Source organism: Bacillus rossius, chromosome 3 (genome assembly GCF_032445375.1).
Source record: "Bacillus rossius redtenbacheri isolate Brsri chromosome 3, Brsri_v3, whole genome shotgun sequence".
In the NCBI taxonomy this organism is placed as follows: Eukaryota; Metazoa; Arthropoda; class Insecta; order Phasmatodea; family Bacillidae; genus Bacillus; species Bacillus rossius.
The window spans coordinates 117,570,322-117,587,579 of record NC_086332.1 but is presented as its reverse complement, the minus strand read 5'-3'; the positions used below and the strand labels follow the sequence as shown (position 1 = coordinate 117,587,579).

The 17,258-nt window shown below is 35.3% G+C and overlaps 1 protein-coding gene across 6 annotated transcripts in view; it reads left to right on the top strand.

Annotated features, from left to right (window-relative positions):
* LOC134531186 (inositol hexakisphosphate kinase 1-like) overlaps positions 1 to 17,258 on the top strand; it is a 56,101-nt gene that overhangs the window by 29,784 nt on the left and 9,059 nt on the right. For all 6 annotated transcript variants that reach the window (XM_063366823.1, XM_063366826.1, XM_063366825.1 and 3 more), the window contains exons 3-4: positions 4,108 to 4,283; positions 9,848 to 10,023. In XM_063366823.1, coding sequence (XP_063222893.1) covers positions 4,108 to 4,283; positions 9,848 to 10,023 — 352 coding nt within the window. The remainder of the gene's footprint in view (positions 1 to 4,107; positions 4,284 to 9,847; positions 10,024 to 17,258) is intronic.

The window sequence follows — 17,258 nt, the reverse complement described above, 5'->3', positions numbered from 1 at the left end:
GCATACTTTTATGAATAAAATTGAATCATTTTTATTGAATTATCACTATTTTGTATGGATACAAAGGAGTGAAATTAAATCTACAGTTTAATTGATAAATTTACTTTTATTTGCACTCATTAATTCAACTATGTTTATTACTTTAACGAACAGATTATTTTAACTATAACTTTAATACACGTTTGCTATTTAACTTCTTCCAATCTGTGTTATTCTATTAAGGATAGGATGATGATAGGAAAAGTAGGAAACGAATGGGAGTGTTTCAAGTTTAATGTGACTCAAAGTCAAATCGATGGTTGTTCCAATCGAGTGGAAGAGAGATAGATGCGGCGCAAGCGTACAATGAGTGTAACGGAACACATCGTAACAGGACAATGTGCATAACGGGACACTTTTTTGTGCGTGCAGCCGGCGTTTATCAATTTATTAAATGTTGTCAAGTCAAAAAGCATTGAAGAAATTGAAAGTAGACTAACAGAAAAGAATAGGAAACTTAGTGACACCAGAGAATCAACAAATTCTTTGCTTAGTGAAGCCACAGAACGTCTTCGAAAGGCTCTGAAAAAAGGTGACCTTAAGGAAGCTCAAGTTGTTCAAGGAATGTTGGAAGGTGTTATGTCTTTGAAGAAGGAAGAAAGCAAAGAAGACAAAGATATTCAGGCTCTTCAGAAATCTGTTGGAAAGAAAACAAATAATCTCATCACTACATTCTTTACTGCCCATTCTAAAAAGAGTTAAACATTACGAGAAGATATGTGCTGCTAAGCAAAATAAGCAGTCAGTTTCCTTTTGTATTTTTGCTTGAGGCATTATGTTTAAATGTTAAATGAATATTTGTATATGATGTAATAATGCAAAATTGTGCTCAAGTTGTTGCATTGCAGAACCCTGCCCTCCAAGATAAATAACTTTCTTTTAAACTCCTTTTTGTATATGTAAATATTAATAAGTCAATGTTTTTAGAGTGATGTATAAGTTTTGAAACAGCATAATCAGAAGTTATGGATACTAATATATGTTATTTTCACTTGCTACGTTTTTAAGAAGGTATTTATTGTTTTTATTAGACATTTTCAATCATTACTATTTTTTATGTATTTATTCACAAATGAGCCGCTGTACTAGATTTTTGCCTGTTTAGGCCTACTTTTTCAGGTTATTTATAAATGATTTTAATTTTGTAAAGTAATTTGTATTATAATTGCTGTTTATAATGTTCATTAACGTATGGAATGATTCTAGATCAAGGAACTGTGTCTGGTGTGATGGTTAGAAAGAGAGGCATGAGAGGCCTGTAAGTGTGAATGAGAAAGAAACAGTGCTTCCCCGCCAACCGAGATAAAGACGGTAATTTCCCCCCAGCGTGGGAACCGAGTGATGACTGCTGTCTGACGGTGTGGGAGAGAGAATGAGAATGGGAGTCCCCGATTTCGATGTGAAATTGAAAAGAGACAGATCAATGGAAGCCCAGAGTTCTGTATGTACAAGGTTTTTTCATGTATTGTAACTTGTTCTGTGATTGGCTTGTATCAGTAAGCGTGAATGAAGCGTGCGTGTGATTGGTCGGTGAGGTCATGTGATGTCTACTCCCTGCGTGGAGGAGACCGTGGCAGGACTTCAGTCTAGTGATGGGCAGAACGGATCTTTTGACCGAATCGGTTCTTTTGGATCAGTACCGTGAGATGATTCGTTCAGAACGATTCGTTCATCTCGGTCAATTCGTTCTTTTCTGTGTATGGGATCTGGCTCTTTTATCAGGTGTCGTAACTCGTTCATCCTTTAGAGTATTACGTACGTGTTTTTGTATTTGAATTTGAACATTGCTTTCCGTAGCCAGTGAATCACAGTTGCGTATATGAAACAAGATTATTTATATTTTATTACTTTTTAAGTTACAAATATTAATATATATGCTATTTACACTCTAGTGACAGTAAAGTGTTTACATGTAGACCAACACATTTAGAGAAAAAAGACAAAAATTTAATACTACTGCAATTCAGTATGAAGAGAAACAAATGAAGTACATTAATTAACCCAAAAATGGTAAGTGTGAACATTTGTAGTTACTTTCCCTGTTATTTTTTAATTCATACGGTTTTTTTTTTGTTTTTTATTTCCAAATTTGTGAATGTGAAAAAGCAATTTTAAACCACTACTTAACAGTTGACATTTTCAGGTATAGATACTTTTCATGTTACCCTATTTTATTTGATCAGTTATCGTTTGCTCTTGTGAACATGCGCACGCTGTGATTACTAATTCTTCAGACTCCTGACGTCATGAATCATTTTACGAACGAATCAGACCGGGCGCGTGACCGGTTCTCTCATCTCGTTCTCTCGTTCTCTCATTCTCTCCGCGTTTTCGTTCTTCCGAATCTTTCAAGGTACCGGCTCTCAAAGAGCCGGTTCTTTACATCGCGAACGAATCGCAAGATTTCGTTCTCTCAAAGATTCGTTCTTTTTGAACAAATCGTTAACGAACGACCCATCACTACTTCAGTCAGTCGTCCGTCGAACGCTGGACGAGTAGGTCGCGTTCGGTGGCTTCTCGCCAAATTATGAAGTAATTTGCTAATAGATAATTTAACGTTGGTGGTCAGAGCCATGCCGAGTATTGAATTAACCTAATTTTATTTTTATTTTGTTTGGACAGTAATTAGAAATTGCGGCCACCTTCGTCGGCATTCGGCTCGTAACGAAATTCGTTTTCGCTGGGTGCGGCCATGTTTAAGGCCGCACTAATTTTGTGTACTAGTAAAAACATTACTGAAGGACGCTATTTTTTTCGTTAATTCTCATCACGCGAACTACGAGCATTTTTCGACGGGCATATGTATGTGGAATGAGTGAGCAACCTCTTTTTGAAGTGTTTGGAATCGTCGGTGCATTCTATTGTGAAAAAATAAAACAACAAAATTACAATCGGCGTGGAACATCTGTTTATTTTGTATATAATGAACCGTTATAAAGTTATATATTTTATTTGTTGTAAGTATTTGAAATCTTTTTTAAATGAACTTGATTTTTTGTATGTTTCCGTTCCATTTTCTTAGTGCTTGTGAAATTAATATTAATAATAGTGTTTCTTCGGATGGGCCGGGGAGGGGGGAGGGCAGCCAACCCCCATCCAAAGCCAAAAATGAATTGTTCAGTGAGATGAATGAAAATCAAAGCTTAAACTCCACAAAAAAATATTTGTAACTATTCTAAAATAAAATATATTTTTAGTGTTTATTAAATTAATAAATTATCTGACATCTATTTTTTTTTTAGTGCATTTTCATTATTCCTAGTCTTAACCGGCAAATTGGTAGGGTTATATAAAGAAATCTTCTCGTAACATTTTTAATTTTTGTTGTTCTTGATGATTGAGGCTTGATTTTTGAAGTATCTTTTATAGAGATTTGATGGTCTACAAAGTCTACTTTTTTAAAGATTTAGTCTACATTTTACCTTTTTTTAAAGCCAAGGGCCACTCCTATCCCTGGTGATGAAACTAGAAGCATGTTCAGAAACTAATGTTTTTTCAATATATTTGCTGGTGTGCTGTGCATTCATTCCCAACATTCCTGGTCGGTATCTTTGAGCAGTGTTCCCTCAGATGGAGGATCTGGAAAACAGGAGAAACTTGGGGAATCGAAAAGTTAAAACTTGAAAAACACCGGGAAATTGACAATAGGTATCTTGGTTACAAATCACTGTTAGTATTTTTTCATACTATCTAGAATCTTAATTAATAAACACATAATAATTGTCATATAATTAATACTAACATTATTAAAAAGTAAGGGATGAAAACACAAACCATTGTGCATAAACTTGAAACCCTATATATATATATATATATATATATATATATATATATTATTTTGACTGATAAAAATTATGCACCTTACAAAAATTTGATGAACAAATTCGTTGATTTTCTTTTTCAGACAGGCAGTGCTAGTTATGTAATTTTAATGAAAAACATAACAGTGGTATCAGGAAAACAAGAAAACATTAAAGTTATGAATGTTTGTTAGAATGTGTTGCGAGCTGGACTGATGAGCCAGCCATGTTGTCAAGTGGGACAGGGTAGCCTGTGGCCTGGTCGCAGCCGGAAGGTGCGTCTGCGTCGCTCGGGCAGCATCGAGGTGAACGGCAGCATCGCCAGGCTGTTCCGGGAGGACCAGGAGGAGGAGGCTCCGGCTGCACTGAACCCCTGGGTCTTCAAGTGCCACCGCAAGCACCTGCAGGAGCTCGTGAGCAGCGCCTCAGCAGGCCACACGTCCGGTATCCTTCCGCTCGTAGGGGCCTGCCAGCCCTAGCACCGTGTCTGGGCAACTGTGAGAGATGCCCAAGAAACATAGTGCTTTCAAGAATCTGTAACAGGCATTTCATGCCTAAAAAGTATTCTGAAAACTCTCATTTTAACCCTTTTCACTCCCTTAAAAATATAGTTTAAAAACTGAATACAGAAACAGAACCACCCATCTGCCCTCAGCACATTCTTGTGTTCCTTTCGTAAACAGACACCACTCTGATAGCTTGAGCAGTTTTGAAATGGTGTGGTTCCTTCTGAAGCTCTGCACACTGTATGTTTGCCCGGGTTGATGGGGCCTTAACCCTTTCGTTGGTATGGTAAAAATGAATTTTAAATTTGAATCTACGCTCTAGAGGGAGGCTTTTAGAAAATTATTTGTCACAAATTTTAATTTCTTACTGAAATGGTGATGGCATAACACTTAAGAAAAACCAAAATATTAATTTTTTTTAAAGTAATCATTAACTTTAGTCAATAATGTTTAAAACATTGAAAAAAACTTATATTTTATAATACTTATTATCTATGTATTTTTTTAATAATATTGTACATACCCATCAGATATTTCAAAAATCAGTTTTACAGTACATAGTCAAATTACTTATATTTTTTTAATAAAAATAAAAATAAAATGTAAGTACAGAATTACTTTGACATGAAGAAGATTGATTATAAAAAATTTTTACTGCAAGTTTCAAGATGAAATTATTTTGGTAGAATATTCTGTATAAAATAACAAAATCAGTTGAAAAAATGAAAAGTTTTATTGTGTGGAATGTGGTAAAGCATGGATGTACACAAAATCCTACATCACATTCTGCACGGATTCACCTTGTTTCTTTTAGCTTTTGTTTTTACATTGGGCTGACTGTGCTTGCACATGTAACACTGCCTTTGTTGTTTGGCCTTTGTTGCTGTTGATGGCACAGGGGATGGGAAGTGTCAATCAGTCAGCCTCATATGCATTGGTGTGATGACAGTGCCGCCACCTTTTGAAGGGTTGCGCGTAGGACAAAACTTGTGCAGCAGTTGCCCAACCAAATTGAGTCTGAACTACACCAGCCCAATTTTCTTGTTACTTCTGATATTGTGAATTATACAGACGTTTAAAATTATCATGTCCAAAATATGGAAAAACAATTTGTTGCACCATTTTATTGTCTTCTTAGTACTATAGACAAAAGTAATCTGCATGTCAGTCTTATGCACTAACAAGTTTGTAGTCAACTACGGACTGAGGCTTCCTTATGCTTTTACCTGATATTTTGTCTTTTTTGTTGGTTTTCAACAAATTTGTGGTTATGAACAGTTGTAAGAATGCTTTCTGTGTGAGATTGCACACTGCCCCCTCCCCACCCCCGTTGCTGTGGGTTTATTTTTTTTTTTACATTTTGTAGAAATCTCAACATTTTTTTCCTGTTTGGCTGCACTGTTCCATATGCACAAGTCTTATGTTCAAAAAGAAATGCAAACAGTTTCAGGTTTGTGTACCAATTGTCTGTAAACAAATCTGTAGTGACTATAGTTCCTGAAATATCATGATTGGAGTCCCGAAAAATTTGCATTTTAAATTGTATATTTTAGCATTTTAAAAAGTGAAATATATCACTTTGTAGCATTTTAAAAAGTGAAATATAGCACTTTGTAGCATTTTGAAAAAAAAAACACAATTTTATATGTGTATATATATATATATTTTTTTTTTTTTTAAATTTAAAACGTGTCACATCTAAATATAAGAATACCTACTGATAAATGTTAGATAAACAGTATCCAGGTAAATAACATTTTAAAAGGTTGGCAAAGAATGAATCATTAAATATAGTTTTTACATAGTATGTTAAATAACTTTAGCATGTCCAACACATCAATGTAAAAATTTTTAAAAAAGGGCACATAATAATAATTATAAATTATAATTAATAATAATTAATCTGACATATTTGACAAGACATGTAAGTAACACAATGTTTTGTGTAGCAGCAAGTTACATAGTTGACATTTTTCACACATTAAATTTCAGCATATTGCACATTTCAACATTTTATTCTTTTAAATGTATTCTGCGATCACTCAAAACAACATTGTATGAGCTTAAGCACCTCTCTGCATCAACACTGCTCACAGGTGCCCAGATGGTTTTGAGGGCAGCTGCTCCAAACTCTGGTTTTGTGAGTAAAACTGCAAGAAGAATTTGACGCATGTCAATGTGGTTTCCTTCCCGCACATGTTCTTTCAACTGTTTGTGGAAGTACAGATAACCATCCACAAACTCATCACTGCTGATCTTTGAAAATGGCGGGAGCTTATTCTTGCAAACAACCAACTTACTACAGTTCAGTTCTACTTGTTGACCTGCTTTGGCAGGGTTGAACAGTTTACCTGCTGTTGCATAGAAGTTGTTTGCTGGAGATGGAGCCATATGTGATGTTAGTTTCATAGCACTTTTCGTACAACAGTTGGATATAGCAGACTTGATGCTTGCTTTGGCTGTATCACCCTTTACTCCTTCCAACATTTGCTGTGTCTGTGATGGCAACACACCATGTCCATTACCATACCTTTTAAGTTGATCAGAAAGCTGCAAGAGTTCATCCCACAGCAAATGAGCAAAGGGATAATGTCCACCTCCCAAAACTTTAATTAGCTCAACTATTTTTTTGCAAGCCTCGCTCACGAATTTGCACTTAATGTTAAGTACAGAAAACTGGCTTCCAGACAACTTCTGGCACACCAACTTTACACTGGCATTCTGAGGTTCCCACTGGTTCAAGAACTGAAGAAGTGGTTCAATGTACTCAGATAAATAGATAGCAGCCATAAACCAAGAATTCCACCTTGTTACCACTGGGCTTGGGAAAAGCTTTGCAGTCAGTTCTGGGTAGTTTTCTTGTAAGAATAAAATGTATGCACTCTTAATTTTCCTACCATGTAGAAATGCCATCAACAATCAGAGAATTCACATCACTAAACTCGCACATGAAAACATTACCCACGAGGTTCACCTTATGTGCCCAACACTGGAAGATAGTGTGGTCACCTAAAACTATCTGCAGGGCTGCAAAACAGGTACTCATGTACCTCGCCGCATCTGACACGACCTAGAACATTTTCAAAGCCTACACCATACTGGTTTAATGATTCCAGTATTGCCTGACTGCACGTGGTGCCGTTTGCTGAGTCAAGAAAGCAACACATGGCCAAGTACACATGCTGATCTACGGCAGAGTTGTTGGTACGAAAAAGTATAACAAAAACACAACGCCCACGACTGTCCGAAGTTTCATCTGCAACAACATATATGTCCTTTCCTGAAATCAATTGCTTAAGTCGTTCTTTTTCTGCAGCACCTACTTTGCACATATACTCCCTTCTGAGAGTGTCTGCCCCAGGCAAATCGCCAGAACCTTCTACATACTTTTCCAAATAATTTTGAACTGCAGGGTGGTCCATTTTTTCTAATGGTATGTATGCCTGCATACACATCTTCACCGTATCTTCAACAAAGACACTCTTCTGAATCTTCGCACGTTTTTTGTTTTCAAATATTCCAAGGACTGTTGCTTGGCGCTTGGACGTCTCTCCTTTTTCCGCTATCAGTTTTTCTTTTTCAAGTTTTCTTTTAACATGCATACTGGATTTAACATGTTTGTCCAGACCGTCTTTTTTTCCTAATTCCAGACGTTTATTGCAAACACCACACATTAATATTGTACTGTCACTGACATAAAAATTTTCATGTTTGAATGCATTAGCATGATTGTGAATTGAAACTTTGCCACGTGGCATCGTTTTGATTAAATTTAATTAGGGATACACTTTGTTTAACTTGTGGAACACAATTTGCAAAGAAAACTCTGCACCGGAACTACCCGTATAACCTTTCCCCATGAGACACGTTAGGGGTATTGCTGGTGTGAACAGACTGTACCAGTTGACCTTGGCGACTTCCTCTTGCTCACATACACACAGGCAGGCTGGGCTCACACTATCTCTCTCTCCTGTTCTTTCTAATAATCTCTTACACACACAAACACACCTGCTGACTGGGCCGACTCGGCTTGCTTGTTCTCTCTATCTCTTCACCATTCTTACCGCTTACGAACACACCTCACACACTTGGCTTGCTGGCTGGCTACCGCCGGACCATCCGCAGGGATATTGCATCGGTAGCACTCGCCCTGTACTGCTTGGACACAGTTTAAAAACAAAGAAGCTTTCTTTACATGCAGTATTGCCATCTTCAACAGTGTTTGGAAGATTTTCGTGCATTCATGGCAGTACAGTGGAACCTCGTAACTACGAGAGCTGACAATATAAGAAACTACTTGTATAGTTTAATGGAAATTTTCTGTTTTTTTTTGTTTTTGTTTTTTTATATAGCATGTCCATAAAAGAATGTCCCAGTTATAAAATTTAATATTATCAACTGTAAGCGTTGTAGAGTGTTGGTTCATGGTTACAATTAAAGAGTAACTCAAACAGTTTTAAATAAGTGCATGCGTGAATACTGCTTTGTTTTCTCGCTTGCAGTACGAAAGAATTGTTCTTTCCCCAATTTGTAGAGGGTGAACCTGTAAACTTTATTTGGCAACAGGATGGAGCCCCTTCCCATTGGAATCTCTTTGTACAAGAGTGGTTAAACGTCGAAGTCCCTGACCGTTGTAGTTGTCGTAATGGTAGAGACGACAGAGCTCTTTTTTGCTGGCCTCCACATTCACCTGACATATCGTCATGTGATTTTATCCTTTGGGGCTTTATAAAAGATTGTGTACGTTCTGCCGCTAGCTAATGATTTTCTAGAGTTGTGTCACAGAATTCCATTACTCCGGACTTGTTAACCAAAGTGTGGGAAGAATTGGACTTTATGTTGGATGTGTGCTGTATAACTAAAGATGAACATATTTAACTTTTGTAAAACAAATTATGTTATTTTACCTTCAATTATATGTATGATTGGTTGCAAATAGTTTGAATACCGTCAAACTGTATTGTTTATTTTTTGTAGACATCATGAAAGAAGTAACTGTTAGGATAAAATTTTTGTGTTTCAATTTTCTAAATGACAGGCAAACTTCCTTTTCCAAACTCTGAGCTGTCAGTTGGTGCATTAACAGCAGAGGTGTGTGGCTGGTTCAACCTTATTCCTTCTGGATAGTCAGTTTCGAGTTTCAGGAATGTTAATTACACGCACAGGATGCTTATGTGTAATAGGAATTAAATAAATGTATATAGTTAACATTACATTTGTTTTCATTGATCACACACACACACACACGTGCATGCACAAAATATTACCAATCCAGTTAAAACATGTCTGAAGTGCTAGATCAGCAGTTGTATCTGGTATGTAGTTGTCTGTAACATAAAGCAGGCATACCACAAATGAAGCTATTAACTAAACTGATATCTTACATTCTGGTAGTTTTTATTTAGTACTACTATGTACGAAATGTAGAATTTTTTTGCAGCAACAGATATGTAATAATGAAATTCTGAGAAGTAGTTGACATTTCTTAACAGTTTGCAACAGAGTTTATTCTACTAGAGAATCTGACGTGGAAGTTCTCGTTCCCCTGTATTTTGGACTTGAAAATGGGCACGAGGCAATATGGGGATGCTGCGAGTCTCTCCAAGAAGCAGAGTAAAATGTATAAGGTGGTGAACACGACATCAGGCAAACTGGGCGTTCGAATTGGGGGCATGCAGGTGAGTTGATTTTCCTCATATCATGTATGGCAAACTACTTTTAGAGCTACCTAGTTCAAAGAGAAGCTCTTCCTCCCATAAATCAGTTTAGGTATAAATAGTTTAGTCTGTACACAAAACACATTAATTGTTCTGTTTTGTACCTCTTTTAGGGTTTAATTATTTAAAATAAATACAGGTTTGGCCTTTGGAGAGAAATATTTTGACCTTGTGAGTAGGGTGGTTCTGATACCTCTATTTATGATGTAACATAGCATAACTCCTATGTTTAGAGACAAGATTTTATGGTTTTATTTTCAAGCCAATTTTGTTGTTAAAGCAGGAGATTTTGATGTTAGATGTTTTATTTTTTATGAAATATGTTTATTAAAAATGATAGAATATTTTTGAAAAAATATGACACTTCAGTGTTCTATGATACTAATTTATTCAAAGCAAGAGTCATTTTGACTGATACATGATGTACTTTTACAATATAATAATTAGTAGTAAACATTTATTAACTATTCGGAACAAATAAAATTAATCTGTTAAGTATTTTTGTGTTTTAAAAATGTACTAGCGTCATAATGTAAAAATGAGTAACTATTAATACTGCATGACTAAAAGAAGTATAATTTTGCTAATTTTTTTTTTTTTGCTAAATAAACTATTGTTATTTAATATAATATTTAAAAGATTACATATTATCATTAGAGTTAAATTTTGATTGATAATTCTGATTAGTTTCATAATATTTATTGCATGTTGGTGCTTTGTTGTGTATTAACTTGCATTTATGTATTATATGATGTATTTATGTGCTTTTCGGTGTTATTTCGGTTTTATCGCAATTCACCATGAAGGCTGCTGTGTTCGAATCCTAGTTGGATTGTTCCCAATAATCTATGCACTAACAAGTATGAAAGGTGCAAAAATTAAGAAAAACAAGCCCTATGCTGGAATTCGGAGAGAATCTGAAGCTATCTGTAAGTGTGAATAAGCCCTAACAGAGGTGGACTTAAAATAAAAGAATAGGAAAATACCATATGAACAAGTCAGCCTATTTATAACCCACCACTATAACATTTATTCATTAATACTTTTCGTTTATCAGGTAATAACTTCATTATCAGTTACAAGGTCAATAAAAAATATTTACTTGAGTACAATTGTAAGTAAATGTGAAACAAGCTTGATTACACATTTACATTTAGACCAAGCATAAGTAGCCAGTTGTGCTGCCAAGACAATAAGTTACAAAATACATTACTTTACAACTATTTTCCAACATTTATAATGCATAATTTGTGATTAAAAGTGATTATAGCAAAAATGCATGACTAGATTTATAATTAAACATACTTTATGATTACTATCTCAAAATCACACCTACCTATACTGGAAAATAAATAATACTAAAACCTAAGGAGGTTTAGGAATAAAGAAGAACCATTGAAAGATGTCTAGCCAAAGAAATGCCTAACACATCGCTCAACATATATGTAATTGATAAACAATGAAACTAAAGATTAAGTGTCAAAATATCAAGAGGTCTAAGTATAATGCATGTCCCCTCGAGATTACTAACGCTTAAGGCGATTGGTGCACGGTAAAAAACGGTCACAGGCCCGAAAGCAATTAATTTTGTATCATATGATCATTAAAGAGTCTAGATGCCTATGTGGGTGACCGTTACTATGTAGGGAGGTCAGGAGCTTAGTTCCAGCTCGTCAGTGGCGAGATGGCCTTCAAACGGGAAGGGTGTTGCTGGCGGTCGCTCTGCGGCCTGCCATCTAGGAGGAATTAACAGAACCTCGAAGGTTTTATCTCCCTCTCCCTCTAACACACAGCCGATACAGTTCTATCGTGCCCGGAGGAGGGGAAGGTTTAGCAGGTTTTCTCTTTCACTCATCCTTCGCCATGGGGAGGCGGAATGGATTATTTATTTGTTCGCAACTCCGCACGTCATGTGGCTGATAGCGCACATCTTCTCACTCATCTCACTCGTTCTCTCACACTATTTTAATAAATCTTTTCAAATCTTCAACATCAATACTTTAAACCATTGGGCTTCCTACGGATTAATTATATTTCATGCACGTGCCCGAATTCAGCTGCAAAAAAATAAAACGCGTAGTCAATTTTTTTCTTCAAAAACCTTCCGAAACACTGTGTGTTAAAAAACATTCTGAAAGCCCATTTTTATAGATAAATGGAAATTCTAAATCACCTACGCCACAAGGAAACATTGTGCTTTAATATTATGTAAAGAAAACACCTCTTAGTTTTATAGTTATGTAAAGGTGGTGTGATATGTTTTAGATGTCGCACCATCTTATCATCCATGTAGAAGAGTTACCCGAAAAGCTAACAAGACTATTGCCATGGAAATTGAAATATGGTTAAGGAAATATTTTTCAAATGTTTGTAAACAGTAAACAACATATAAAAAATCTTATAAATGTAAAATTAAAATACAAACAACCCTATAGCAAATTTAATTTCAATATGAAAAAGTCTACAATAATGTTTACAAGAAACGAAATTGCAATAGCAATACAAAAATATCGCAATTTTGTTACATTGTTAACATATATATTATTTTTAATAAAGGCAATAAAAATGGCATACTCAATATTTGGAATACAATAAATACCTTAAGCCCTACATAATTGCTGTGATATTCACAATAAATGCTTTTCTTAAATATAGTAATTAAAAAACATCGTAAATAAATTATGAACATACATATTATGGTGAAGGAAAGTGGACACTATCACACTGAAAAATCTTAGAGGGTAGTTTTCCTCATCTTATTTCTTTCTTTGCGTTTTTGGTCTTGTTCGTTAAAATATTTCATGTTCAAATACTTGATACGCATATACGTTCTTGTCCTGACAAAACAGTATATAACTTCTTCTGGATATTTATTTTCAGTAGTTCCGCAAATAGTTTTAGTCAGTAATTCAAAAATCCGCTCTTTTTTGCACAAATTGTTGCCATGAACATTATCAAAACACATTTCAGCGATCTTTATTAATTCCAAAAATTCATTAGTGGGACATTTTAAGTTACCCTTTGATTGTACATGTATCCAGCTATCGTCCTCCGAATTGAAATCCGTAGTGCCAAGGTATGGATATTTATTTCTGAAACGATGAGCTATATAATATAGCCAGAAACATATTTCAGCCCTTCAAGAGAAATTTCGACACTTGAAAGGGACCTGGCCTCTAAATCTAAGTCTATTTCTTCCATGTCAGCAAGATCTATTTCATTTAAAGGTGATTTCTCTTGAAATGTCTTTGTAAAATACATTTCCTTGCACAAAAGTAGTTCTGTAATTTCATTCTGATAAGCACTGTCCTGTTCCATTTCATTTGACGAAAAATCACTTACCAAACACATTTCGTCTGTCTTCTCATCCGTGTTTTTCCATTCAGCAAAAACTGCTGCAGAATGTTTTCACAATATGTAGTTTATAATTCTGTATCTAAAGTCAATGGGCGACAGATGCGTATTTTGATGTCCCATACCTCTAATATACGGAGAGAGAAAAAACCACTCTAACACATCTTAGTTCAGTTTAACTGTTAACAAATATTTAGGTTAACAGGTCCTATACATATTTCCGAATGTTTTACTGACTGAGTTATACTGGACATTAATTAAATTGATCGCTGATATTTATACTTTTAAACAAAATTTTGGATTTATCTTTTTATGTAAACTCTAATGCGTTAAAAAGTGTAACGCAACACTACACACAGGTAGTGATGTCTAGTGCACTGCCCTATGCACATTAGTTAACAAAAAAATAAAATGAAATATTAATTACTGATAAATAATACCTTGATGTCGTGATACAAGTAACACATGCTTATCTGATATTTATCTCAATTAGAATACGAAATAGGAAGACAAAATAATTAACTGATTTTAAGACTGATTTATTACTTACACAGTACAGTGCATTTTGAAGACAAATGGGTCTTAAGAAGCGAAAATCGTACTCTATTAAAGGATGGTATGGTGTTCGGTATATTAAGGTTTCCCTCAAAGTAACGGTTTCACAATGCTTTTAAGATATTAGTTACATCCCAACATAAGTTTAAAACATTTCTCTTAAGAGTGTGCTTCGTAGCATTAAAAGATGTGCCTTAATTATTTTGCAAATTTATCATTGTTATGGTGACGATGTCAGGGGTTTTCGTAATTTTTTTTAAAAATATAGTACAGTATTAGCAACTACGTTAAGAACTGTTATTTTATTCACACAGAGAAAAGAAATACAAAATGCTAAAATTTTGCGTTTGTCTTTTAATATACTTTATAGGTTTGTTATTATATGTGTGTTGTAACATGTATAAAAATGTTAAATATATTCAACAATAATTGGTAATTATATATATTAAAAAACTTTTATGTACGCGACTTGAAACTACGTGAAAGGTTTTCAGTCTATAAAGGCCTATTCTATGATTTTTTTAAAATTATTAATTCTTATGCAAACAATTAATAAAATTGAAAGTTTCTTACATTGTCAGTATATGCATAGCATTACAGTTATTCCAAACAATTCTCTACCAGTGTTTACCTAAGGTTTGCATGTTACGTTGGTTCTTCTACTAATAAACGTATATTACAAGAGGTTTGTAATAGATTAAATGAGGTAAGTAAGAATTCGTTTTTATAAACGTTGTGTATGAAATTATAAATTTTGAGACGTATAATAACAAAAAGAAGTGCGTTCCGAAGACATATGTCGGTAGTGTTACCCACTGAAACATTATTCCCACTTCAACTCTCTGTAAAAATAAAAGTATGGGGTTGAATGCATCAAAAGGGGTATATAAATAAAATTTGAGGCTTCTTCCTTATTTCATACGCTGGTGTCCCCCTACTTATAATTGCAAACAAACATTTTACCTCGACGTTGTAATTTACTCTGCGTATTCACAAAATTTTTTGGCAGTAAATATGTATTTAATTTTTAAAAAGAAAGCATTCATGTTTCGAAAAAAATATTAAAGCGATGTGGGGAAAAATGTTTACAGATACTCCAGTAAAATTTTCAGTTTGATTGTTTTGATAGTTTCGGAGCTGTTGCGAGTTTAGTTTGGAGGATTTTTCGGCCGCGCGAGGCAATTTTGGTTCTTTTTCGTTTTCTTCCAGTGTAGGAAGCAGGGAACAAAAGCCGATACCCGGCTTCACCTCGCATCCTCTGCTGGCCTTCCCTTGTCCTCTCCAGATGTATTACTGTATATTAGCTCCATGAGCGCGACCTTGACAGAGCCTCCTCTCTCGTCATCCCTCTACACCCCATTCTTCCCCCTCCCCACCCGCAGGCTGCGGCCAGCCGGCCCGAGCTCCGCCGGACTACCTGGTTCCGACAAGCGCCGCCCTCAGCGCCACGTCGCGGGGACATTCTTCCCGGCGGCGAGAGTTTTATACGCAGCACTAGAACTGTCACTCCAGAGGGCGTGTTTTGAGTCGGATCGTATCAAAAACAAAAGGATATGAAAATATATACATAACTCAATAGTGTTCTGCCAATTATGTTTTCATTTTCATTTAAAGTTATTCTTTAAATCGCTCCTGAAGTAGTCCAGCAGTGATCAATGGAAATTGTCAATATTAAACTGTAATTTTGACGATGAAATTATTTCTTCTTACTTTTATAGGTGCAGAAACCTATTCATACACTCGTTTCTTGAACTATACTTAAGTTTAACATAATTATGTGTTTTCTAAATAATTCTGGCTTGGAATAAAAATAAATGCATTTAAAATGACATAACTCAGTAAAAAAAAAGTTTATTAAAAATATCCTAGGTATATTATGTCTTAAAAAGAAGCATCAAAAATAAATATGTACAGTTAAATTAGTTTTGTCTTAATATTTTCCATGCACCAATCGCCTTAAGTAACCAAGTACTCAAACCTCAAATACACTAACATTATACCATGACAATATAAAGACATTACAAATTTGAGCAAGGTTATCAGTAGAGTCAAATGCCTGGGTGTACTGCATCATGACGAGACATGTAATTGACACGTTCCAAAAACAATTAAGAAACAAGATAACCATCAGTAGGCAAACCTGAACAGGCTAACCTGTATCAAAATTTGTAACGAGTGAAGCCTGGCATTAAGAAAAATGTCACGAATTACCTAACCCGGACCAGTGGGCATGAAATGTTCCGACAGAACATGGTATGACAACCAAATTACCTGAAAACCGTGCACGAGCCATATGAAAAATTTACTAGATAACAGCCGAAAAGTGAATTTAGGAATTAAAGAAGTAAATTTATAATACAGTCTACTTTACAGGCAAAGACAGAGTCACTATCTGTCACACAGTTAAAGTAATCAAATAGCGCGTACATACCAAATGTTTGCCGGGCTCCCATGTCTCGCACACAAATATAAAAGTTACAAAACTGACTACATAATAAAATGTTCGATGGCTATCACATGACCTAACCCAACAAAGAATAGAAATAAAATCCACGCCCGTCCAAGCACATCACAAGAGCACTCTGTGGCTGCGCAGGCAACTAAGAGGGGAAATCACAGCAAAAGAGGAGAAGGAGTGATGATGAGACTAGGAAGAAATCAAAGTGGGGAGGGGGCGGTAGGAAGGTGGTATTCACACGGCGGCGATTTGAAGCGCTGGCGTGAAAATTGTTGCAACCAAAAGAATCTGGTCCCTAACTATGTTTAATCTATTATGCATAGGCATTTAGATACTTTGTTTATGTTAGAAAATTTTAATTCATAATTATTCAGTTAATTATATTTTATATTAAGTTGAAGGTATATTTTTATTTTATTGTTTTGTTTGGTCAGTTAAGAGTAATGTGTGTGTTATTGGATTTTCCTGGTTAACCTCAGTATTCTATAAGGTTTAAGTATAAAGAAAGACATGGGCGCGACACTCCGGTGCCTGTAAGTTATTTTTCACGCCTCAAGTTAGTGCGTTGTTGGGAAAACCCAGCGCGTGGGCGCTGGCTAGAATGATCGCTGGGTGCTGTCTCGTCAGCCAATTAGGACAAACCAAGGTGTAGTGTGATGTGTCTTTTCAGATGTTCATAGAATAAAATTTTAGCAGTGCATTTTCCTTATATGGTCACATACCTGGTTCTGTATTGTGATTGCCCTTTTTACTCACTGGGCTGCCTCTTTTTGTTCTCACATTTGTAAGGGAAAGCACTTTTGTTGTTCAACTAGTTGTCGTTCACTCG